At 49.7% G+C, this 25,553-nt stretch overlaps 1 protein-coding gene across 3 annotated transcripts in view; it reads right to left on the reverse strand.

The window, feature by feature from the left end:
- LOC138489454 (zinc finger protein 1-like) overlaps positions 1-25,553 on the reverse strand; it is a 220,965-nt gene that overhangs the window by 19,655 nt on the left and 175,757 nt on the right. The window contains exon 9 of one of the 3 annotated variants that reach the window (XM_069617174.1): positions 11,610-12,409. The exons of 1 other annotated variant lie outside the window; for it this stretch is intronic. In XM_069617174.1, coding sequence (XP_069473275.1) covers positions 11,610-12,409 — 800 coding nt within the window. Of the gene's footprint in view, positions 1-11,609; positions 12,410-17,036; positions 17,168-25,553 lie in introns of those variants that run through there. One more of the 3 variants, XM_069617176.1, reaches the window with a different exon arrangement.

Below are 25,553 nucleotides of genomic sequence, written 5' to 3' on the forward strand. Positions count from 1 at the left end.
ATTTAGGCAGGGCAAAGCATAGCATTGGGTATTTTAAGGGTTTACACATGGAATTTTCAGTGCAGCGCTCTTGGAACACCCCCTGACTACAGCTTTAGGTGACATTTGGAAAAACATATTACACCAGAGTGCAATTCTCACCAGTCATCTCTCACTGCAGCTTCATGTGACACAGGTAGAAAGTGAGCAGATGTCACAAGCCACCACTCACTGCCGCTACATGTGGCACTGGAGAAGGATTGTACTATACAGCTGTGTGGATATCACAAGCCACAGCTCACTACTGCTTCATGTAATACTGGAGAAGCATTGTACATATCACAAGCCACCTCTCACTACTGCTTCATGCGACACTGGAGAAGAATTGCATTATACAGCTTAGATATCACAAGCCACTGCTGTTTCATGTGGCACTGGAGAAGCATTGTACTATACAGCTGTGTAGATATCACAGGCCAATGCTCCTTCATGTGACACTAGAGAAGCATTGCACTATACAGCTGTGTAGATATCACAAGCCAGTGCTCAATGCTGCTTCATGTGACACAGAGAAAGCATCATAGTATACAGCTGTGTAGCTAACACAAGCCACCGCTCACTACTGTTTCATGTGACACTGGAAAAGCACTATACTATACACCTGTGTAGATATCACAAGCCACTGCTCACTGTGACACTGGAGAAGCATTGTACTATACAGCTGTGAAGAGATCACAAGCCACCGCTCACTGCTGCTTCATGTGACATTGGGAGAAACATTGTACTATACAACTGTGTAGATTTCACAAGCCACCGCTCACTGCGACACCGGAGAAGCATTGTATTATACCGATGTGTACATATCACAAGCCACAGCTCACTGCTGCTTCATGTGACACTGGATAAGCATTGCACTATACAGCCGTTTACATATAACAAGCCACTGTGCTCCTTGTGACACTGGAGACGAATTGTAATATACAGCTGTGTGGATATCACAAGACACTGCTCACTGCTGCTTCATGCATCACTGGAGAAGCATTGTACTATACAGCTGTATATACATCACAAGCCAATGCTCAATGCGGCTTCATGTGACACTGGAGAAGGATTGCATTATACAGCTTAGATATCACAAGCCACTGCTGCTTCATGCATCACTGGAGAAGCATTGTATTATACAGCTTTGTAGATATCAAAAGCCACAGCTCACTGCTGCTTCATGTTACACTGGAGAATCTTTGAACTATACAGCTGTGTGGATATCACAAGCCACCGAACATAGCCACTTCATTTGACACTGGAGAAACATTGTACTATACAGCTGTGTAAATATCATAAGCCACTGCTGCTTCATGCAACACTGGAGACTCATTGTATTACACAGATGTGTACAAATCACAATCGTTCACTCACCGCCGCTTCATGTGGCACTGGAGAAGCATTGTACTATACAGCTGTGTACATATCACAAGCCACTGCTCACTGCTGCTTCATGTGACACAGGAGAAGCATACTATACAGCTGTGTAGATATCGCAAGCCATCGCTCACTGCTGCTTCATGTGACACTGGAGAAACATTCTACCATACAGCTGAGTAGATATCACACGCCAGTGCTCAATGCTGCTTCATGCGACACTGGAGAAACATTATACTATACAGCTGTGTACATATCACAAGCCACTGTTCACTGTTACACTGGAGAAGAATTTTACTATAGATCTGTGTGGATATCACAAGACACTGCTCACTGCTGCTTCATGCGACACTGGGAGAAAGCATTGTACTATACAGCTGTGTGGATATCACAAGCCACCACTCACTGCCGCTTCATGTGGCACTGGAGAAGGATTGTACTATACAGCTGTGGAGCTATCACCAGCCACCGTTCAATGCCGCTTCATGTGGCACTGGAGAAACATTGTACTATATAGCTCTGTAGATTTCACAAGCCACCACTCACTGCCGCTTCCTGTGACGGAGCTAGAGGGAGCAAAAGGGTGAGTGAAGCATACGGCAGCACTAGGTATAGCGGCACCCGGAGGGAGTAAGGCATAGAGTGGACTGGCTGAGAGTGGCTGAGGGATTCAGGTATCAAGCAGAGCTAGAGGGAGCAGAAGGGAGAGTGAAGCATTCAGCAGCACTAGGTATAGCGGCACCCGGAGGGAGTAAGGCATACAGTGGCCTGGCTGAGAGTGGCAGAGGGATTCAGGTATCGAGCAGAGCTAGAGGGAGCAGCAGGGAGAGAAGCATATAGCAGCACTAGGGATAGTGGCCCCCAGAGGGAGTAAGGCATACAGTGGCCTGGCTGAAAGTGGCAGACAGATTCAGGTATCGAGCAAAGCTAGAGGGAGCAGCAGGGAAAGCGAAGCATATAACAGCACTAGGGATAGCGGCCCCGGGAGGGAGTAAGGCATACAGTGGCCCGGCTGAGAGTGGCAGAGGGATTCAGGTATCGAGCAGAGATAGAGGGAGCAGCAGGGAGAGAAGCACATAGCACCACTAGGGATAGCTGCCCCAGGACGGAGTAAGGCATACAGTGGCCTGGCTGAGAGTGGCAGGTGGATTCAGGTAGCGAGCAGAGCTAGAAGGAGCAGCAGGCAGTGAAGCATATAGCAGCACTAGGGATAATGGCCCGGGAGGGAATAAGGCTTACAGTGGCCCGGCTGAGAGTGGCAGAGGGATTCAGGTATCAAGCAGAACTAGAGGGAGCAGCAGGGAGAGAAACGTATAGCACCACTAGGGATAGCATCCCCGGGAGGGAGTAAGGCATACAGTGGCCCGGCTGAGAGTAGCAGAGGGATTCAGGTTTCAAGCAGAGATAGAGGGAGCAGCAGGGAGAGAAGCAAATAGCAGTGTATAGAAGGAGCCAAGTACCCCACCTCAACCACTTCGCCCATATGGCCTATATGTTGGGAACCAGAGTGTGAGACACGTGCAGTACCAGTGAAAATACTGATATTGGAGACTTTGTGAAGGCCAGTATCCATGCACCTGAGGGAACGAAGTTCCTGTATCCAAAGAACCATAGGAAGTATGTGGGAAAGTGGATCTATTGCAGTCCAAGTGGACAGTGCATGCCTAGAACTTGGAACAAGGATGAGCATGTTAAATCAGCTGGATGCCTGAAGGGAGTCATAAAGATATGGATTCCAAAGAAGCATTTGTCCAGATGAGGATGTCTAGAGATGAAGGATGATGGGAGAGTGGTTGATGAATCGCCCAGAGGGGGAAGTGTAGAGAAGCAGCCAAGTACCCCCACCTCAACCACTTTGCCCATATGGCCTATATGTTGGGAACTAGAGTGTGAGACATGTGCAGAACTAGTGTAAATATCAAAGAGAATCCTGGAGGCAAGGTTCCCATTGAGAAAGCCATACCTGCATACGAGATGATGGCCATTTGAATGAAATCTCAGAAGAAACAGGACCTATGTGACGTCACATGAAGAAAGCTGACGTACATGGAAGAGATGCAGAGACAAGAGAATGCAGATATTCTATAAGGCATCAAGAAAGAATCAAAGATAAGTGACATCTTAGGATCAAGATGGAGAAACTTATGCTGCAGAAACAATGAACATATCAAGTTATTTTACACTTGTACAGATGCAAAGAAACGCAAGCAAAGTATTCTTGAGGCTAGCTTTATAGTGAATAGATTGCGGCATGCGCCACCAACATATACATATATATTTTGAAGTGAGTAAAGATTGGATGTTTCCACTAAGTATTATAGCAGAGCTGGACCAGAGAAGGAAGGCCTCGTTTCCAGTGTGTCGCAGTTAAAAAAGTGATTCAATTACAGAAGCAGATCTCAGAAAGGCGAGGCTGGACGAGCCACAAGAAACCAAGATCTTATCAGGTTGGGGTGAGCAGACATTGGATACAAATCATGTGAAAGAACAAAACTCTTGTTCAGAATACATGGACAAAAACAAGGAAGATGTCAGAGGTCTATTAGAAAATAGTATTTTAATGCTCTGGAGCTCGATTTTGTGGAAGTCACGTGGAAGGAGGAAGTTGAACGAGCACGATGGTCACACCTACGCATGAGAGCAGAGCGTGCCTTCACTCCCCTGAATTCTCCAGAGCAAAATAACTCTTCCAAGGACAAGTTCAAAGCCTTAATTGACAGCAGACCACTGAGGTGATGATAGATGAATATGCTAATTGGTGGGAAGCTATGGTTAAGACTAGCTCACGAGCATCCGGAAGCCCAGCCTGCATGCCGCTAAACATAGGTGGAAAAGTACTGACGGTGTGCCAACCAGTTGTAGGAGGCCACGTGATTAAGGGTCCTATAGTTTGTGTAACCAATGGGACATTGTGTATTTAGTGACGTTCATAGTGACCCGTTTAAGGGGAGGACTTAGTTGCCCCACCAGATGTTACGAAAACTATCACTTTTTGTCACTCTTTTAGACGAGTATGGATCGTATACTTATAGCTTCCTTAAGAAACTATCAGAATTGCCACTAGGTTTTTGTAGTTTGCCACGTAGGATGACGCTAGTAAATACATAGGTTAATGTCATCAAAGACGATTTTTTGCTATAAAAGAATGCTTTTTTTTAAGATGCATTGAGAGATTTTACGCCAAGACGTCCGTTGATGTCTGTTGTACTTCCCGTTTTAGATAATTGATATTAAAACGGTTACCTTTTTGCCAACTACCTGCATTGTTTCAATTATTGGTGTTTGAGTAACTTCTGCATGCCCATCCATCTCAAGGGTATTGCTACCTCATCTTAAAGGGCTGGAATCCACCAGTTCACGTGGTAGCGGAGAGGATGGTTTGAAATCCATTCAGATAGTAGCCTTTGGGGTCCCGGGAATATCGCACAACTTCTGCCATTTGGCTGAAAGGACGTGCAGTTCCCTGTAGATAGCAGATTTTAGTTGAAAGCAAGTCTTGCAAGCTAGGTTAGACAGGTCCCTTGTTTTCAGGCAGAAACCCCACCTGGCGTCTACAGGAAACTGAACGAATGGAAAGTTGAAACGGCTGTTAAAGAGGCGCACAATCCCAAAAGTCAGAAGTTGAACAAACGAATGGTGAGTAAAACTGAGTGAGGTGGCACAATTGTGAATGGGCAGTGGGTGAAGAAAGTGATGAGGAAAAAACAAGTAAAGAAGGGAGGTAGGGATAAAGTAACTTGAGGATGTTGAGCATTGAAATATTAGGTAATTGACTTGAGGAGAGGCCAAGCAATTAAAAGGTATTGTGCGGGAAGGTGCCACAGTAAAGGATACGCCCAGTTTCCTGCATTTTAAAGAATGTAGCAGAAGGAATTGTTCCTAGGGCCCTATTGACTGGTGACGTAGACTACAAACTCGATTAAAGACGAGTTTAAAGAGGATGATTCACATCCCAATCGGGGTATTTTTAGGGGTAGGTAATGGTCGGTCTTTAGGAGAGGACTGAAATATATGTGGCCGGTCAAGTATGTCCGTTTGTTTGTTTTATGTGACTGAATATGGTGAACAAACAATAGAGGAATTAATAGATGTGAAAAGAAAACATGAGTTTGAGAATTATTTATTTCACCTGTACAATAAATCTTTTAGCACGAGAAGTATTTCCTAGATAGGGGATATGTGAAGTATAAGATCAGATAATGGCCCTCATTTTGTTGATGAAGTCTTTGAACAAATACGCTTGTTGCTTAGCATAAAGCACAAGTTTTCATAGGCTTATCAACTGCAAGCGAATGGGGTCTGTGAGAGACTCAGTGGCTTGCTTAAAGAGAGATTAGCCAAATTGAAACTTACTCGAAAGAAAAGATGGTTGCATTGTCTACCACTGGCATTGTACGCGCTGAGAAATCAACCAGGTTCAGACCACCATCTTAGACCCCAGGAAATAGTGACAGGGAGGCAAATGAGGACACCTCTCATACTTCCGTCTAGAACTAGAAGTGATGCCCAGACATCAGCAGAATTGGTAGGAAAGGAGTTACATGATTACTTAACATGCATGACCTCAATTATTTCTGTCATTTCAGATCAACTCAAGCAGAAGGGGTGTGGGGCAGCTCAGAACACAGAAGGAGATGCTACAAGAACCGGAGTTGAAAAATTATGTTTTCTCAATCTTTTCCCCAGTGATTCGGTCTTAATTAGGAATTTCACCAGGCGGTGGCACAAGCCACGTTTTAATGGTCGCTTCGTAGTGGAAGACGTGACACTGTCTGCAGTCAAAGTGCAGGGCAGACGCGCCTGCATATTTCTCGGAGTCAGACCTACTTAATAGTGATGCTGTGCTTAAATTTGAATGGTTGTTAAATATAAAGGCTGAGTTGACTAATATTGGTTTGTACTCCTAGTTCTCTGACCCCCTCCTGCATAGTACACAATTGGAAGCTACTGCTACGAGAAAGCTATTTTAATTTCCAAAACTCATTAAGAGAAGATTGGGCATTAATACTCCCTTTTCGTCGCATATATCTAACAACTGAATTGCTCATGTTTTGAATTCATACTTAATCAGGGTCAGGAATCTGTATTCACAGTCGTTTATTACCAGATTAAGACTCGGCCTTCTCCCATTTAAGGCTCTGACTAGAAAATGGAAATCGTGCATGTCGGCGAGATATTATGCATTGTATTTTGTTTCACCACAGTTACAGGAACCTTCATAGCAGGACTCTACTTCCTTTACTTCACACAATTTTCTATAGGAAGTGCAGCCCTGTTTTGATGTTTTTAATGTTGTGCCGCTCTCCCTTCGTGTGCTGGGTTGTTGAAAGATATTTAGTACGAGCACTCAAAAAAGGGCAAGGATCAAGGCTGAATTTATTGGTGAACATGCGGATGAAATGTAAAATGTCTTATTTGAATATTAACATCATAGAAAGCTTGCGTGTATTTTTGTTTTAATGTACTTTATCAGAATAGCTATGGAGAAGACACCACTGACAATGTCATGTATTTTGTTCTGTTGTCTCAGTTATACGTTTTCTGTTTTTTTGCACGATGGACATTAGGCAGTCTGGTATTGCTCTTATGATCTAATGTTTTTAATGCATAGTTTTAAATATGTAAATTCTTCATTGATTCTAGTAACTTTTAAGTTTACTGAATGTTTGTAATTTAAATGTCATTATTGTATTCAATCTTGTTTGAAATGTATTGCTTTTATGGAAACATTTTTTTTTCTCCGAAATGAAGAACATTTTATTTGATTTGTTACATGGTTGGTTGCTGAGCAGACATTAGCGAGCATCGATTTTCATGTAGTGGTGGATGATAGAATGCTGACACGGTGAGATTGCAGCAATGTGGTGTACATGATATTGCTGCTGAATGGCGTAGTTGTCAATGAGTGAGGATGGTATGGATGGGCTTTTGTGGGGGAGGGGTCAAACACATATTCTAGGGAGCTTACCTGATGTTATAAAGCAGCAGGGGCTCTGGTCCTGGATCCTCAAGCTCCGAATAGGTCCAAACAGGAATAGCTTGTCTTCCTCTTTTCTTCTGCCTTCGTCCCCCTCTCCCCTGCTGATCTTTTCTCTCTTGGCACCGTGCACCTGGCCACCCTCTGTCTTTTGGGCCCAGGTACCTGCTCATCCTGCCACCCTCCTGCACTGCCTCCGGGCCACCCCTTGCACTGGGGTCTGTATCTGTACCCATACAGCCCCCCCTTTTTCTTCCTGCACTTATCAGACCTACCCTGTCTGCTGCCTTAAACCTAGCACTTGCAAATTGCTGGCTGCATTACCACTGTTTGTTGCCTTTATTATTTATTTATTGTTATTTATCTGTTTCTCCTCTGCTTTGCACTTTCCACCTCTCCCCCCTTCCATGTACTTTTCCCCTCCCCTCTCCCATGCACTTGGCGTTCTCAATGTCACTGGGCTTAGTAAGATCGCTGTTTTGTTCTCCCCTGTTCCCCTCCCTTGCCTTGTCGCGCTCTGAAACACTTGTGTACGAGCGCGATAGAAATAAAATATCAATCAAACAATTCATCTGCACTTTGCTTCAGACGCCCGAGTGAAAGAGACCCGTGATCTAAAAGTTAAGAAAGGAAGGGGCAGGGCTTAGCAGGGGTGGAGGGGCTTATCTACTTGCACCTGCTCACCAACTGCAAAGGAAAAGAGACTGCCTGGATGGTGCGAAAACTGGTGTGGGGCGGAGCAGCTGAGAGGCAGGGCCTGATGCTGTGGCCAGCCCAGTTTCCTGCATTTTAAAGAATGTAATAGAAGGAATTGTTCCTAGAGCCCTATTGACTGGTGACGTAGACTATGAACTCGGTTAAAGACGAGTTTAAAGAGGATGATTCACATCTCAATCGGGGTATTTTTAGGGGTAGGTAATGGTCGGTCTTTAGGAGACGACTGAAATATATGTGGCCGGTCGAGTATGTCCATTTGTTTTATGTGACTGAATATGGTGAATAAACCATAGCGGAATTAATGGAGGTGAAAAGAAAACATGAGTTTTGAGAATTATTTATTTCACCTGTGCAGTAAATCTTTTAGTACGAGAAGTATTTCCTAGATGGGGGATATGTGAAGTATTAAGATCAGATAATGGCCCTCATTTTGTTAATGAAGTCTTTGAACAAATAAGCTTGTTGCTTAGCATAAAGCACAAGTTTTCATAGGCATATCACCTGCAAGCGAATGGGGTCTGTGAGAGACTCAGCGGCTTGCTTAAAGAGAGATTAGCCAAATTGAAACTTACCCTAAAGAAAAGATGGTTGCATTGTCTACCACTGGCATTGTACGGGCTGAGAAATCAACCAGGTTCAGACCACCATCTTAGACCCCTTGAAATAGTGACAGTGAGGTGAATGAGGACACCTCTCACACCTCCGTCTAGAACTAGAAGTATTGCCCGGACAACAGCAGAATGTTAGGAAAGGAGTTACGAGATTACTTAACATGCATGACCTCAATTATCTCTGTCATTTCAGACCAACTCAAGCAGAAGGAGTTTGGGGCAGCTCAGAACACAGACGGAGATGCTACAACAACCGGAGTTGAAAAACTATGGGCCTCATTACAAGTACTCCGGTCCGGAATTAACACTGCCGGTAAAACCATACCGGCACCGTTTCCATGTCCGCCCAATCATGACCCGCGGCCCCAGTAATAGCACCACCCTCAACCGCCACCGCGGAAATAGGGGTCCCGTTAAGTCCGTCTGCACGGAAACCCCTCCGTTACCGTCAACACGAAACACAGTGAGCATCACAACTAGCGCGGACACGGAAATACCGGCAAAAAAATGGCAGAAATATCGTGATCACAGTGGCAGAACCGCCACCACCGCGAACATGGCGTTATACACTGCCTGCTGAACTGAATCAGGGCACAGGTGCACCAAATCAGCCCAGCTGGACCTAGCAGGCCACTGGGAGCCTACAAAAGGGCCACACCCAGCCCAACACAACACAGAACCATGCAGGCAGCAGGTCTAGTAGCACTGGGACTGGGCCTACTCAACCAACAGGCAGCACTGCACATGGTGGCAGTAATGGCGCAGAGGAGGAGGCGTAGGCGGAGGAGGCGCAGGCGGCAACCAGCCAACCCTGCAGCTATGGCAAACCCCATTGCCCAGCCAGCACGACCCCACCACCAGCCAGCAATACCACGCATCAGGGCCTCACCCTGGAACCTCACCCCAGGACAGATCCACACACTATACCGGCTGGACCGTGCAACAATCCTGCACATCACCGCCATGATTGAGGACAACATCAGCAGCCTAATTGACACCCCCACCGCCAACCCCCCCCTTGAAGGTTGTCTCAGTACTGCATTTCCTTGGCACTGGCACCTATCAACACACGGTTGGTGAGCTGCATGGCATATCACAACCCTGTTTCTCCAAAATCCTGGTACAGGTACTGGATGTCCTGTTGCGCCATGTGTCGGAACACATAGCCCTACCCCGCACCGTCCCCGAGGTCATTGCCACCAAGTTGGCCTTCCATGCCATAGCAGGCATGCCAAATTGAATAGGCGCAGTTGACTGCACCCACGTTGAGCTGACAGTACCACGTGCAATTGAGGCGGTGTTCCGCAATAGGAAACAGTATCACTCTTTGAATGTCCAGATGGTTTGTGATGCCATGCAACTGATTACACACTGCTGCGCACGTTTCCCAGGCTCATCACATGGCTCAATGGTACTGCGGAATTCCACGTTGCCACGGTACATGGAACGCTATGCCGGACAAAGCACATGGCTATTGGGTGAGTACAGCTGACGATGCTACAACCCTGTCGAAGTGGTGTGTGTGTCCAGGCCAATGAGCATTGTGAGTGTGCCGCTGTGACCACACATGCATCACCCCCCTTCCATCTACCAAATACACAGCGGATGCCAAACATCATGAAGGAAGACATGACAGGGCACCACAATGTGCCCGTGCACACGCTGGCACAGCCAATCCCGTCACTGTCCCATGAACCTTGTGCCACTGCAGACATCCACCCTCAATTGAAACACTGTCTCAAAAGGCACGAGAGGCGGGCAAATGAGACGACGTGTATTTACTACTTCCGTACAGTGGAGTCACTCTGCCATGTGTGGACAGCACTGCACCGTGACATGCACACAATCAAATGTCACCCGCAGGGCACAGTAAACATGCAAGTTAATGTGTAGGCCCATATCCAGTTAGCGACATACATCGTGATGCCCAAAACATACCTCCATACACTGCATGGTACATATGCATGAATGAATGATGATGATACAAGAATGCACAGCAGCAGATGAGGACATGATGCCACAAACACTGACATGTTCCCCCATCTACATCGCATGTAGGTGATGCGGGATATGCACTCACGCCATGGATGATGACACCTCTACGGAGACCAAGGAACAGGCATGAAGAGGCATACAATAGGGCACATATCCGCACACGTGGAATGATTGAGAGGACTGCTGGAGGCCCGTTTCCGCTGTCTGAGCAGATCTGGCGGATCACTGCTGTACAGCCCAGTGAAGACGGGTAAAATCACGCTCGTATGTGCCATGCTGCACAATATATGCCTGCGCAGGAACATCCCAATGCCACCAGACGCAGATGAGGAAGATGGGGATGGGGATGGCACCGCCTCCCCCTGGGGGTCCACATGATGGCCAGAGAGCACGGGATGCCCTGATTCGCATTTACTTTTGAGTCACAGCACATTCACAGAAATGCACGAACATGGTGACGACAATGAATTAATAGTTGCACTGCAAAATAAATGATCAATGTCCACACATGTATGTCTTGATTCGAAATGGTGATGTATTGATGTAATAACAACAGGGAAGCTGTACACCCGGGGCCACCCACCACCCAAACGTGCCCACTCCCACCCAGACCCCATTGTTCAAACCCCCAAAACTACCTACCCCACCACCCAAACGTGCCCACCCCCACCCAGACCCCATTGTTGAAACCCCCAAAACTACCTCCCCCACCACCCAAACGTGCCCACCCCCACCCAGACCCCATTGTTCAAACCCCCAAAACTACCTACCCCACCACCCAAACGTGCCCACCCCCACCCAGACCCCATTGTTCAAACCCCCAAAACTACCTACCCCACCACCCAAACGTGCCCACCCCTCTCACGCCCTTGTAGTCCACATGTGTCCTGCACTACCCCACACACATGCCATCACTTCCGTGTGCACTTCTGTGCCTGTGCAACTTTGCCCGAGGGACCCGTTAGTCTACTTGCGCGCCTCCTTGGACTGGCAGTAGTGGAGCTGGATGGGGTGGTTGTGTTTGATTGCGCAGAATCTGGGATTGAGGGCATCCGTGCCAGATTTGCCTGTTGGCCAACCAACATGGCCTCTACAAGCCTGGAGGTGTGGTCGTTGCCCTCCCGCACATGGCGTGCAAGGGTCACTATAGTGCTCGCAAAGCGTCCGATGGACCTCGAGAGGTGACGCACTGAGGCGCTGTAGCTCTCCCTCTGCAGCCTGGATTCCTCTAGCTGCCTCTCCACTAGCTGGGTGAGAGTAGCCTGCTGCTCCTCCATCCTCTGCATGCGGGCATTCAGTTCGGCCATGGATGGGGTGGGCGACCTCATGGGACTCCCCAGTGATGTGGCGCTGAACTCCAGCTCATGGAAGGAGCCCAGGTCTTCCAATGTGGGCATCTCCCCCTGTGGCCCCGTTTCCGAGTGCTCTTGCGGGGCACTGTTATCACTGCAGGCCGCCCCCTCTGCAGTGCTGCTGCCTTTGGTGTTGTGTTGGGTGGCCATGATAGGTTCCCGTGGCACCTGTCTAGACTCAGGCAGTGTGGAGACGGTGGGGAAGTTGGTGGTGGTGGGCCGCACATCTGTAGTGGCTGGTAATGTGGCTAGAGGTGCAGAACTGCCGGCAGCATCCTCCTGTGTGGTGGCGGTGGCTTGTGTACTTGCCAGTGCAGATTGGCTGGCCTTTTGTGCAGTATCACTGTCACTTGAAACGGCTGTGGGGACACAAAGGGCATGCAATTAGTGTTGTTGTGGTGGCATATGGGTGCATCACATGCATCATTAAGATTGTACATTGAATAGTGTTAGTCACATGCATCTGATTGCTGGTGTATGCATTCTGTGATATTGGTTGCCATACGGATAATGATGGGTCCTTTGGCCCACACATGCACTGCCTGGGGGAAGGGGTTTTAATGGGTCCTTTGGCCCACACATGCACTGCCTGGGGGGGGGGGGTTGTTAATGGGTCCTTTGGCCCAGTACTCACAACCGCATATTTTCATGTGGCATTCATGTTTGGGCACTTACCGGCATCTGCAGGTGGGCTCACTCCTGCCTCAGCCTCCCCGATCCCATGGATTTCCTCTAGGTGGAGGACGCTGCTGCAACGCTCCTCCCATGCTTGCAGCATCAGTGGGGAAGGGGGTCCTCCGCCTGTCCCACTGCTGTGTTGGCGGTGCGTGGAAATGAGGTTGCGTACCCTCAGCCTGAGGTCGTCCCACCGCTTGTGGCAGTCCTTCACGCTCCTTGCTGTCACGCCCACAGCGGTGCACTTGCGTGCAGCTTCGGCCCACACCTCCTTCCTCCGCTGCTGTGTGGCACGCCGTTGGTCGGCGCTGAACAGCATCTCCGCATTGTCCACAATGTGCTCCACCAAGACGGTTAGCTCCGCCTCGCTGAAGCGCTGTTTGCGCTGCCTCTGAGCAGGAATCCTGACAGACATGCTGGTGGTCCCTTTTGGCTTCTCAGAGTTAGGATTGTGCTTGTGCTGGCTCTGGATGGCAATGGATTGTGCTTTTATATGATGGCCGCCTCTCTGTTTCCTGTGTTGGCGATCATAGTATTTCCGGTTCCGTGTCTGTGGTGGCGGAGGCGGACACGGGTTTAGCGCCACTTGTGGCTGCGTTATTTCCATTTCCGTGGGGTTTTCCGTGACGGCCGTAACAACGTTTCCGAGTCCGTGTGGTGCGCGCGACCGACAGCGTGTAATCGGACGGTTTTTCCGCAACCTTGCGGACACTGAAATGTTTTTACAGCCGTAACGGATTTTGCACGGTCCCGGACTGGCAGGTTGTAATGAGGCCCTATGTCTTCTCAAACTTCTCCCCGTTGATTCGGTCTTAGTTAGGAATTTCACCAGGAGGTGGCATGAGCCACGTTTTAATGGTCCCTTCGTAGTGGAAGACGTGATCACCGTCTGCAGTCAAAGTGCAGGGCAGACGCGCCTGCATATTTCTCGTAGTTGTGAAAATCTATGCTGGAGAATCCCCCCTCACCCACACCCCTGTCAGAAGCAAGCATCGGGGAAGAACCAGAGCACATGCAGACTAGGCCTATGACGAGAAAGAAGGACGCAGAAGCTGTTGAATAAAGATAAAGAGTACATTGGACTGTGGCTTATTTCGGGACACCCTTTTCAGTCACTAAAAAGGAGTTAAGGGAAGCTATTTGTTCTTGAGCCACAGGAATTTGTTGACATTGGACTGAGACATGTCTAAGTCTTGATCATAAAGGAGAGCATCCCAGATTTGGAGTTCCTTTTCGATGACTGGAAGAGGGAGCAGTTCCCAGATTCCTTTCTCACTGAATTTGTTTTCAGAGGTGCCCATTGTGGTGCCCCATGACAATGTTTCACGGATCATATATGAAGTTTTTCTGTTCATTCTGCGTGCATAACCAGCACTTGTGGGGAGAACTACTAGCGCTCATTTGGTCTTGCAAGATCCTAAGAATGGTTAAATCGTAAGGAGCTTGCTTGCAGCTATTATTCAGCAAATCCTTCAGCTTCCTGAGTACAGTGGGGAAAATGCAAATGCCCCTGTCAGCGGATAATGCGCACAGACTGGTCAGGTTGGTATTCTATTATTTGAGTGAGGACTGCCCGCCTCTCATTGGGAGACAAACTGATGTCCGAACGTTCCTGAGAGATAAAGGAATAATGCTGCACTTAAGGAGATACTAGGAGACATCGCGCAGGTGAACTTTTACTCTGAGGGAAGACTGAGAACTGAATGAGACTTTCAAGGGGAGAGATCCAAGAGGCTGTGGATTAAACTACTTTGTTTCATGCTGAAGGAGAGTCTTCATGTCTTCTGGTAAAAGGTCAATTTGTGGTATTCACTGGGAACTTTTGTTCATCATTGCATAGTCAGCCAGCCGAAGCTGATTGAGGGAAATTGTGGAGCAGACTCAGCAGCTTCCAGTGAATTGCATAATGTTGCCCGATTAAAGTTATTTTTTTTCCTTCCTCAAAAAAAAAAAGTGTAAAAGAGTAAAAATGGCCAGCATTAATAGTAATATTATTATGGCAGTTCCTGAGAGACGTCCACAATGTGCACAAAGCTATTGTTGTAAATGGACTTATCTGTACGTAATTTACTCTTGTAGTGATACTGCTCTCACAGTACGTACTGCTTACTATATAGACGTAAGTGGAGCAAAGACTCCTGGGCATCTTGCTGTATAGACGGAGGGTACTGATGTGGCAACTACAAAGCAGCCGAGACCTTATGTGATTGTTCCTACTCTAGAGATACAAACAATGTCACCTAGTCCTGTGATGAATAATCATGGGTTACCTTTTAGGGGGCGGTCACATGCAGAGATTATAGCAGACTCCATATGGCCGGCCATAGCTGCTGCTAAATGAAGTTTCAGGATAGGAAAAGACTTTTAGAACTTTCTCCTACACAGGTAGTACCTGTAAAACACCCAGTCCACTGACAAATGTTTCTATGGTTGGTCCAGTAAGGAGAAACTATGCTGGCATATTGAATGAGATGATTAGAGAAACTCGTAAGGAAAGAACGAGATCTAGGAGAAATGCTAGGGAGGATGATCATGAGCTGAATGACCACCTGGATAGTACAGCACAGTTGGGGAATAACATATGGTATCAGCATATGAAAGAAGTGGGAAGGAGGACCTCAAAGGAGGAATGCGTTTTATGTGCACTCCTGGCCTATAGCATGGGGAAGTCTAAGATCTACATAACTATTGAAATGGACGTCCAGATAGCACATTGTCTATCACACATAGCACTCTTCCGTATAAGAGGTCAGTTCATGGGCCAAGATGCCCATCTCAAATGGGCAACTGAATAGACTGATCCAGATGAAGATGATTATATCCAAGACACAAAGACAAGAAACAAGGCACATACCAAGAATCACGGCCAAGTAAATTGGAGGGAAAGCCCTATGTATTGGGAAGGTCATGTTAAGGGCATCGAAAATGCTGTTATACAAACAAGGAACTGACCTTATCCCATCAAAAATATTTATCTTGTTACACACACTGTTTTTTCCGTGTGCTGCTCTACGAACAAAAGGCTTAAGACTAGTACGCCTATGAAACAATAAATGTTCAACCCATTGATATCTAATTAATTTGATATCTCAGGCTACCCCAGAGCATCGAGTGTTGCTGCCTTGGAGCAAAAGATAATATATAGAGAAAATTACTGTGATAGCTTAGTGGCTATTTATTAATTGTACAGTTATTGTTTAGCAAATAGACATGATCTCCCAAAGGAGCATTTACAAAAAAATGGTACTTTCAAAAACAGAAACCATGATCATTAAAGTGCACAGTGAATTACATCGAATAGTATGGAACATACATTCTGGTATTTGACAAGAAATAAACATTTTCAAACAAAAAACCATCCACACAATGTGTAACTGAATCCACAGTCGATATAATGAGTTAAAAAGACAAAGTGAAGAAAAGAAAAGAAAACAACAAAAAGCAAAATCCCAACATGTCCTGGTTGTGTGTGATAGGGCAAAGCAACCAAATGCGACCCCCACCAGAGTCTGATGTATTAGTGGCCACGGCCAAAGGACCAAATGTCAAGTCCTAGGGTTTGGAGCCCATGGCATGTGTGGTTCCAAACCAAGGTCCTCCTGGTGACTTGGAGGATCAGCTGGTGGGAGTTTAGCAAGAGACCAATCCTAGGTCAACGTCGGTGGTTATATTCCTGCTGATTTTGAAAAATGGGCCGTATAGCAATTACGTGTCCAATAAGACGTTTCGGCGGGCAGTGAAGGCTACCTTCATCTGGACCTGCGGATGTCGCTCTACGTGGGAAAACAGAGCAAAGAAAAGGAATCAGAAGGGGAGAGAGGGTAAGAACAAATCACCCCCAGCATCCCACCAATCTGTACATGCCTAACAATGGTAGAACACGTGAAACACTAGTATTAAAAAGGGGAGGGTTCGAAAAAGAAGGAGACATGAAGCTGGAAAGGTTGCCAAAAGGAGAGAACATTTGGCACCTGTAGGCTGGCACTACCCACCTGAACAGAGAAGAGGGGGGGTTGTAGAAAAGAAGCTCCAATGATCAAAGTGACCAAGGAGAGGGCCCGTGCAGAATTAGCACAGGTACTGTGTGGAACCATGGTTGCAAGAAGCAGGTTCCTCCGTGGGGGCCCGGAGCCAGTCGAGCAGAGGGTGAGTTAGAGACCCGATGTGTCAAAACTGGAAGGCCTATCAAGGGGATACAAGAAACAGGAGAGAAACGGATCAGAAAGAACAGAAACATCTCTAAGCTGCATCAGTGCAGGTCAAGGAACATGTATCACAGAGAGGTAGCAGAAAGGCAACACTTACTACAGACACGCTGTAAGTCATGTCAGGAGCCGGCGTGCGCGTCAATCAGTCAAACCCAGGGATGGGTGTGCAGTTGATGTTGAGCTTGCAGGTAAGTGGATCATTCCAGAGAAGAAATCAGAGTGTGGCTGGAGATCCTACAACAGGAGCAGACCAAAATATTGATGTGAATATGGGGCTGCTAATGATTACTATATGAATGCCAACATGATTGGGAAGAAAACTGGAGCAAGTAGTGGCTCAAACGATGTGTGGACCGAAGGATTCAGATGGCAGAAAGAAGTTCCCATCACAAAAAATGAGAGTACATTCCCATGCCCAAGACGGCGAATGAAGGATGCTGTGCCCAGATGGGTGATTAGAAAATAACATGCAGGGCAACTCCGAAGGGTGGGCTCCCCAAATCGCATAGATAAAAAACATGGCAGGGACGGTGCCCGACCGGTTGAAGCACACAGAGTGTGTCATGCAGAAGCCATACATCGTGAAAAGATGTGGCAGGGGGCATGCAGTGAGGAGAAATAGGGTCGCGGTCCAATCTGCGTGCCATGGAGGGGAAAAGGACTATGGTCCCAGGGGCTATGGTTGATTAAGGAGAAGAGGGGCATAGGCAGAGTAACCCCATTAAAGAGGAGAGTGCTGGAGCCCCAGGGGTAAGGTGCCTACCCATCTCCAAACGGCGTGTAGAATGAAGCCGTCGCTGTGAAGAGATTTCGAAGATGCGTGCCGGTCCGCATCCCGTGTCGCAAGAGAGCAGTGAGAGACACTGCTAAAAAGCTAGAGCGCGCGTGATTCGCTTGAATGTAAGAGGAGATCGCGCATGCGTGGGTGTGAAGACACTGGTCCCGTAAGAGCGGGCACTGCGCATGTGCGGAAACAGACACTGATCCTGGGAGGGCATGAGCACAGGGGCGTGCTCCTGTACCGAGTAAGCGGGCGCATGGGCATGGCATAGGAACGTAGTGTCCTAGTCGAGCGCATGCGTCCCAGGAGGCAGCGCCCATAGTGTCATACGAGTCGAGCCCGAAAAGAAGTGGCGGTAGGGGGGGAAGAAAGAGGAGGGGAAACTAAAAGGGCTGGCACGAATTGGCCAGTAGAGCAGGAGGTAGCTCCAGTATGAAGCCAAGGGGGATCGCCGAGGACAGGAAGAAGATGTGCACTCAGCTGGGTGCTCACTGTGCACTGCTCACTTGCGACACGGGATGCGGACCGGCACAGGGAGTCAGTGTTACAGAAGCACCATGGAGAGTGGTGCAGGGAGTCAGTGCTACACAGCACCATGGAGAGTGGCACATGGAGTCAGTGTTACAGAAGCACCATGGAGAGTGGCACAGGGAATCAGAGCTACAACTGCACCATGGCGAAAGGCACAGGGAGTCAGTGCTACAGCAGCACCATGGAGAATGGCACAGGGAATCAGTGCTACAACTGCACCATGGCGAAAGGCACAGGGAGTCAGTGCTACAGCAGCACCATGGAGAATGGCACAGGGAGTCAGTGCTACAACAGCACCATGGAGAAAGACACAGGGAGTCAGTGCTACAACAGCACCATGGAGAGTGGCATAGGGAGTCAGTGTTGCAGCAGCCCCACAGAGTGGCACAGGGAGTCAGTGCTACAGCAGCACCACAGAGAGTGGGACAGGGAGTCAGTGTTACAGAAGCACCATGGAGAGTGGCACAGGGAGTCAGTGTTACAGAAGCACCATGGAGAGTGGCACGGCGAGTCAGTGCTACAGCAGCACCATGGAGAAAGGCACAGGGAGACAGTGCTACAGCAGCACCATCGAGAGTGGCACAGGGAGTCAGTGTTACAGCAGCACCATCGAGAGTGGCACAGGGAATCAGTGCTACAACAGCACCATGGCGAAAGGCACAGGGAGTCAGTGCTACAACAGCACCATGGAGAAAGGCACAGGGAGTCAGTGTTGCAGCAGCCCCACAGAGAGTGGCACAGGGAATCAGTGCTACAGCAGCAACATGGAGAGTGGAATAGGGAGACAGTGTTGCAGCAGCCCCACAGAGTGAAACAGGGAGTAAGTGCTACAGCAGCACCATGGAGAAAGGCACTGGGAGTCAGTGCTACAGCAGCACCAACAAGAGCGGCACAGGGAGTCAGTGTTGCAGCAGCCCCACAGAGTGGCACAGGGAGTCAGTGCTACAGCAGCACCATGGAGAGTGGCACAGGGAGTCAGTGTTACAGCAGCACCATCAAGAGTGGCACATGGAGTCAGTGTTACAGCAGCACCTTGGAGAGTGGCACAGGGAGTCAGTGTTACAGCAGCACCTTGGAGAGTGGCACAGGGAGTCAGTGTTACAGCAGCACCTTGGAGAGTGGCACAGGGAGTCAGTGCTACAGCAGCACCACGTAGAGTGGCACATGTTGTCAGTGTTACTAAAGCACCATGGAGAGTGGAACAGGGAGTCAGTGTAACAGAAGCACCATGGAGAGTGGAAAAGGAGTCAGTGTTACAGAAGCACCATGGAGAGTGGCACAGGGAGTCAGTGTTACAGAAGCACCATGGAGAGTGGCACGGAGAGTCAGTGCTACAGCAGCTCCATGAAGAGTGGCACATGGAGTCAGTGCTACAGCAGCACCATGGAGAATGGCACAGGGAGTCGGTGCTACAGCAGCACCATGGAGAGTGGCACAGGGAGTCAGTGCGACAGCAGTACCATGGAGAAAGGCACAGGGAGTCAGTGCGACAGCAGTACCATGGAGAAAGGCACAGGGAGTCAGTGCCACAGCAGCACCACAGAGTAGCACAGGGAGTCATTGTGACAGCAGTATCATGGATAAAGGCACAGGGAGTCAGTATTACAGCGGCACCATGGAGAGTGGCACAGGGAGTCAGTGCCACAGCGGCACCATGGAGAGTGGCACAGGGAGTCAGTGTTACAGAAGCACCATGGAGAGTGGCACAGGGAGTCAATGTTACAGAAACACCATGGAGAGAGGCATGGAGAGTCAGTGCTACAGCAGTACCATGGAGAGTGGCACAGGGAGTCAGTGTTACAGAAGCACCATGGAGAGTGGCACAGGGAGTCAGTGAGACAGCGGCCCCATAGAAAGTGTCACAAGGAGTCAATGTTACAGTGGCACCATGGAGAGTGGCACGGAGAGTCAGTGCTACAGCAGCACCACAGAGAGTGGCATAGGGAGTCCGTGCTACAGCAGCACCATGGAGAGTGGCAAAGGGAGTCAGTGCTACAGCAGCACCATGGAGAGTGGCAAAGGGAGTCAGTGCTACAGCAGCACCATGGAGAGTGGAAAAGGAGTCAGTGTCACAGAAGCACCATGGAGAGTGGCACATGGAGTCAGTGTTACAGAAGCACCATGGAGAGTGGCACAGAGTCAGTGCTACAGCAGCTCCATGAAGAGTGGCACATGGAGTCAGTGCTACAGCAGCACCATGGAGAATGGCACAGGGAGTCAGTGCTACAGCAGCACAATGGAGAGTGGCACAGGGAGTCAGTGCGACAGCAGTACCATGGAGAAAGGCACAGGGAGTCAGTGTGACAGCAGTACCATGGATAAAGGCACAGGGAGTCAGTATTACAGCGGCACCATGGAGAGTGGCACAGAGAGTCAGTGCCACAGCGGCACCATGGAGAGTGGCACAGGGAGTCAGTGTTACAGAAGCACCATGGAGAGTGGCACAGGGAGTCAGTGTTACAGCAGCACCTTGGAGAGTGGCACAGGGAGTCAGTGCTACAGCAGCACCTTGGAGAGTGGCATAGGGAGTCAGTGCTACAGCAGCACCACGTAGAGTGGCACAGGGTGTGAATGCCACAGCAGCACCACCGAGTGGCGCAGGGAGTCAGTGTGACAGCAGTACCATGGATAAAGGCACAGGGAGTCAGTGCTACAGCAGCACCATGGAGAGTGGCACAGGGAGTCAGTATTAAAGCAGCACCATCGAGAGTGGCACAGGGAGTCAGTGTTACAGCAGCACCTTGGAGAGTGGCACAGGGAGTCGGTGCTACAGCAGCACCTTGGAGAGTGGCAGAGGGAGTCAGTGCTGCAGCAGCACCACGTAGAGTGGCACAGGGAGTCAGTGTTACAGCAGCCCCATGGAGTCAGTGTTACAGCAGCCCCACAGATAGTAGCACAGGGAGTCAGTGCTACAGCAGCACCACATAGAGTGGCACAGGGAGTCAGTGTTACTAAAGCACTACGGAGAGTGGCACAGGGAGTCAGTGCTAAAACAGCACCATGGAGAGTGGCACAGGGAGTCAGTGCTACAGCAGCACCATGTAGAGTGGCACAGGGAGTCAGTGCTACAGCAGCACCACATACAGTGGCACAGGGAGTCAGTGTTACAGCAGCCCCATGGGTCAGTGCTACAGCAGCACCATGTAGAGTGGCACAGGGAGTCAGTGTTACAGCAGCCCCATGGGTCAGTGTTACAGCAGCACCATGGAGTCAGTGTTACAGCAGCCCCACAGATAGTAGCACAGGGAGTCAGTGCTACAGCAGCACCACATAGAGTGGCACAGGGAGTCAGTGTTACTAAAGCACTATGGAGAGTGGCACAGGGAGTCAGTGCTACAACAGCACCATGTAGAGTGGCACAGGGAGTCAGTGCTACAGCAGCACCATAGAGAGTGGCACAGGGCATCAGTGTTACAAAAGCACCATAGAGAGTGGCACAGGGAGTCAGTGTTACAGAAGCACCATGGAGAGTGCCACAGGGAATCAGTGTTACAGCGGCACCATGGAGAGTGGCACAGAGAGTCAGTGTTACAGCATCCCCATGTGTCAGTGCTACAGCAGCACCATAGAGAGTGGCACAGGGCATCAGTGTTATAGAAGCACCATGGAGGGTGGCACAGGGAGTCAGTGCTACAGCAGCACCATAGAGAGTGGCACAGGGCATCAGTATTACAGAAGCACCATGGAGAGTGGCACAGGGAGTCAGTGTTACAGAAGCACCATGGAGAGTGGCAAAAGGGAGTCAGTGTTACAGAAGCACCATGGAGAGTGGCAAAGGGAGTCAGTGTTACAGAAGCACCATGGAGAGTGGAAGAGGGAGTCAGTGTTACAGCGGCACCATGGAGAGTGGCAAAGGGAGTCAGTGCCACAGCGGCACCATGGAGAGTGGCAAAGGGAGTCAGTGTTACAGAAGCACCATGGAGAGTGGCACAGGGAGTCAGTGCTACAGCAGCACCACGGAGAAAGGCACAGGGAGTCAGTACTACACAGCACCATGGAGAGTGGCATGGAGAATCAGTGCTACAGCAGCACAACAGAGGGTTGCATAGGGAGTCAGTGTTACAGACGCACCATGGAGAAAAGCACAGGGAGTCAGTGCCACAGCAGCACCATAGAAAGTGTCACAAGGAGTCACTGTTACAGTGGCACCATGGAGAGTGGCACAGGGAGTCAATGTTACAGAAGCACCATGGAGAGTGGCATAGAGAGTCAGTCCTACAGCAGCACCATGGAGAGTGGCACAGGGAGTCAGTTCTACAGCAGCACCATGGAGAAAGGCACAGGGAGTCAGTGCTACAGCAGCACCATGGAGAATGGCACAGGGAGTCAGTGCTACAGCAGCACCATGGAGAATGGCACAGGGAGTCAGTGCTACAACAGCACCACGGAGAAGGGCACAGGGAGTCAGTGCTACAGCAGCACCATGGAGAGCACAGAGTCAGTGCGACAGCAGTACCATGGAGAAAGGCACAGGGAGTCAGTGCCACAGCAGCACCACAGAGTGGCACATGGGGCCTCATTACGACCCAGGCGGTAAGTTACCGCCTGGGCCGTGACTTTACCACCATGGCGTAAACTACGTTTACGCCATGGTGGTTGGCGGACTTACCGCCCCATTCCAACCTTGGCGGGGCGGTAAGTCCCCAATCCCCATTTACCCTTCCCCATTCCCATTTTTGCCCCATAGGGCATAATGGGAGTGGGGAAGGCGTTAATTACGCCACCGTAAATTACGGTGGCGTAATTAACTCCATGGTCCCTTAGCGCCATGGATTTTAACACCTGCTAAAAGCAGGTGTTAAAAGCGCCATGGCGCTAAGGGACCTCGTACTCAGGCGGTAAGGGTCGGCGCTGTTAACGCTGCCGTAAACCCCTTACCGCCTGGGTCGTAATGAGGCCCATGGAGTCAGTGTGACAGCAGTACCATGGATAAAGGCACAGGGAGTCAGTATTACAGCGGCACCATGGAGAGTGGCACAGGGAGTCAGTGCCACAGCGGCACCATGGAGTGTGGCACAGGGAGTCAGTGTTACAGAAGCACCATGGAGAGTGGCACAGGGAGTCAGTGTTACAAAAGCACCATGGAGAGTGGCAAAGGGAGTCAATGTTACAGAAACACCATGGAGAGAGGCATGGAGAGTCAGTGCTACAGCAGTACCATGGAGAGTGGCACAGGGAGTCAGTGTTACAGAAGCACCATGGAGAGTGGCACAGGGAGTCAGTGCCACAGCGGTACCATGGAGAAAGGCACAGGGAGTCAGTGCCACAGCAGCCCCATAGAAAGTGTCACAAGGAGTCAATGTAACAGTGGCACCATGGAGAGTGGCACAGAGAGTCAGTGCTATAGCAGAACCACAGAGAGTGGCATAGGGAGTCAGTGTTACAGAAACACCATGGAGAAGGCTACAGGGAGTCAGTGCCACAGCAGCACCACATAGAGTGGAAGAGGGAGTCAGTGCTGCAGCAGCCCCATAGAAAGTGTCACAAGGAGTCAATGTTACAGTGGCACCATGGAGAGTGGCACGGAGAGTCAGTGCTACAGCAGCACAACAGAGAATGGCACAGAGAGTCAGTGTTACAGAAGCACCATGGAGAGTGGCACAGGGAGTCAATGTTACAGAAGCACCATGGAGAGTGGCACAGGGAGTCCGAGCTACAGCAGCACCATGGAGAGTGGCAAAGGGAGTCAGGGCTACAGCAGCACCATGGAGAGTGGCACAGAGGGTCAGTGTTACAGAAGCACCATGGAGAGTGGAAAAGGAGTCAGTGTTACAGAGGCACCATGGAGAGTGGCACATGGAGTCAGTGTTACAGAAGCACCATGGAGAAAGGCACAGGGAGTCAGTGCTACACAGCACCATGGAGAGTGGCACAGGGAGTCAGTGTTACAGCAGCACCATGGAGAGTGGCACAGAGAGTCAGTTCTACAGCAGCACCATGGAGAAAGGCACAGGGAGTCAGTGCTACAACAGCACCACGGAGAAAGGCACAGGGAGTCAGTGCGACAGAAGTACCATGGCGAAAAGCACAGGGAGTCCGTGCTACAGCAGCACCATGGAGAGTGGCAAAGGGAGTCAGTGCTACAGCAGCACCATGGAGAGTGGCACAGAGGGTCAGTGTTACAGAAGCACAATGGAGAGTGGAAAAGGAGTCAGTGTTACGGAAGCACCATGGAGAGTGGCACATGGAGTCAGTGTTACAGAAGCGCCATGGAGAGTCGCACAGAGAGTCAGTGCTACAGCAGCTCCATGAAGAGTGGCACATGGAGTCAGTGCTACAGCAGCACCATGGAGAATGGCACAGGGAGTCAGTGCTACAGCAGCACATTGGAGAGTGGCACAGGGAGTCAGTGCGACAGCAGTACCATGGAGAAAGGCACAGGGAGTCAGTGCGACAGCAGTACCATGGAGAAAGGCACAGGGAGTTAGTGCCACAGCAGCACCACAGAGTGGCACAGGGAGTCAGTGTGACAGCAGTACCATGGATAAAGGCACAGGGAGTCAGTATTACAGCGGCACCATGGAGAGTGGCACAGGGAGTCAGTGCCACAGCGGCACCATGGAGAGTGGCACAGGGAGTCAGTGTTACAGAAGCACCATGGAGAGTGGCACAGGGAGTCAGTGTTACAGCAGCACCTTGGAGAGTGGCACAGGGAGTCAGTGCTACAGCAGCACCTTGGAGAGTGGCACAGGGAGTCAGTGCTACAGCAGCACCACGTAGAGTGGCACAGGGAGTCAATGCCACAGCAGCACCACAGTGTGGCGCAGGGAGTCAGTGTGACAGCAGTACCATGGATAAAGGCACAGGGAGTCAGTGCTACAGCAGCACCATGGAGAGTGGCACAGGGAGTCAGTGTTAAAGCAGCACCATCGAGAGTGGCACAGGGAGTCAGTGTTACAGCAGCACCATCGTAGTGGCACAGGGAGTCAGTGTTACAGCAGCACCTTGGAGAGTGGCACAGGGAGTCAGTGTTACAGCAGCACCTTGGAGAGTGGCACAGGGAGTCAGTGCTACAGCAGCACCTTGGAGAGTGGCACAGGGAGTCAGTGCTACAGCAGCTCCACGTAGAGTGGCACAGGGAGTCAGTGCGACAGCAGTACCATGGCGAAAGGCACAGGGAGTCCGTGCTACAGCAGCACCATGGAGAGTGGCAGAGAGGGTCAGTGTTACAGAAGCACCATGGAGAGTGGAAAAGGAGTCAGTGTTACAAAAGCACCATGGAGAGTGGCACATGGAGTCAGTGTTACAGAAGCACCATGGAGAGAGGCACAGAGAGTCAGTGTTACAGCAGCACCATCGTAGTGGCAC

The sequence above is a fragment of the Ambystoma mexicanum genome, chromosome 9 (genome assembly GCF_040938575.1).
Source record: "Ambystoma mexicanum isolate Mex_15411 chromosome 9, UKY_AmexF1_1, whole genome shotgun sequence".
NCBI classification, from domain to species: domain Eukaryota; kingdom Metazoa; phylum Chordata; class Amphibia; order Caudata; family Ambystomatidae; genus Ambystoma; species Ambystoma mexicanum.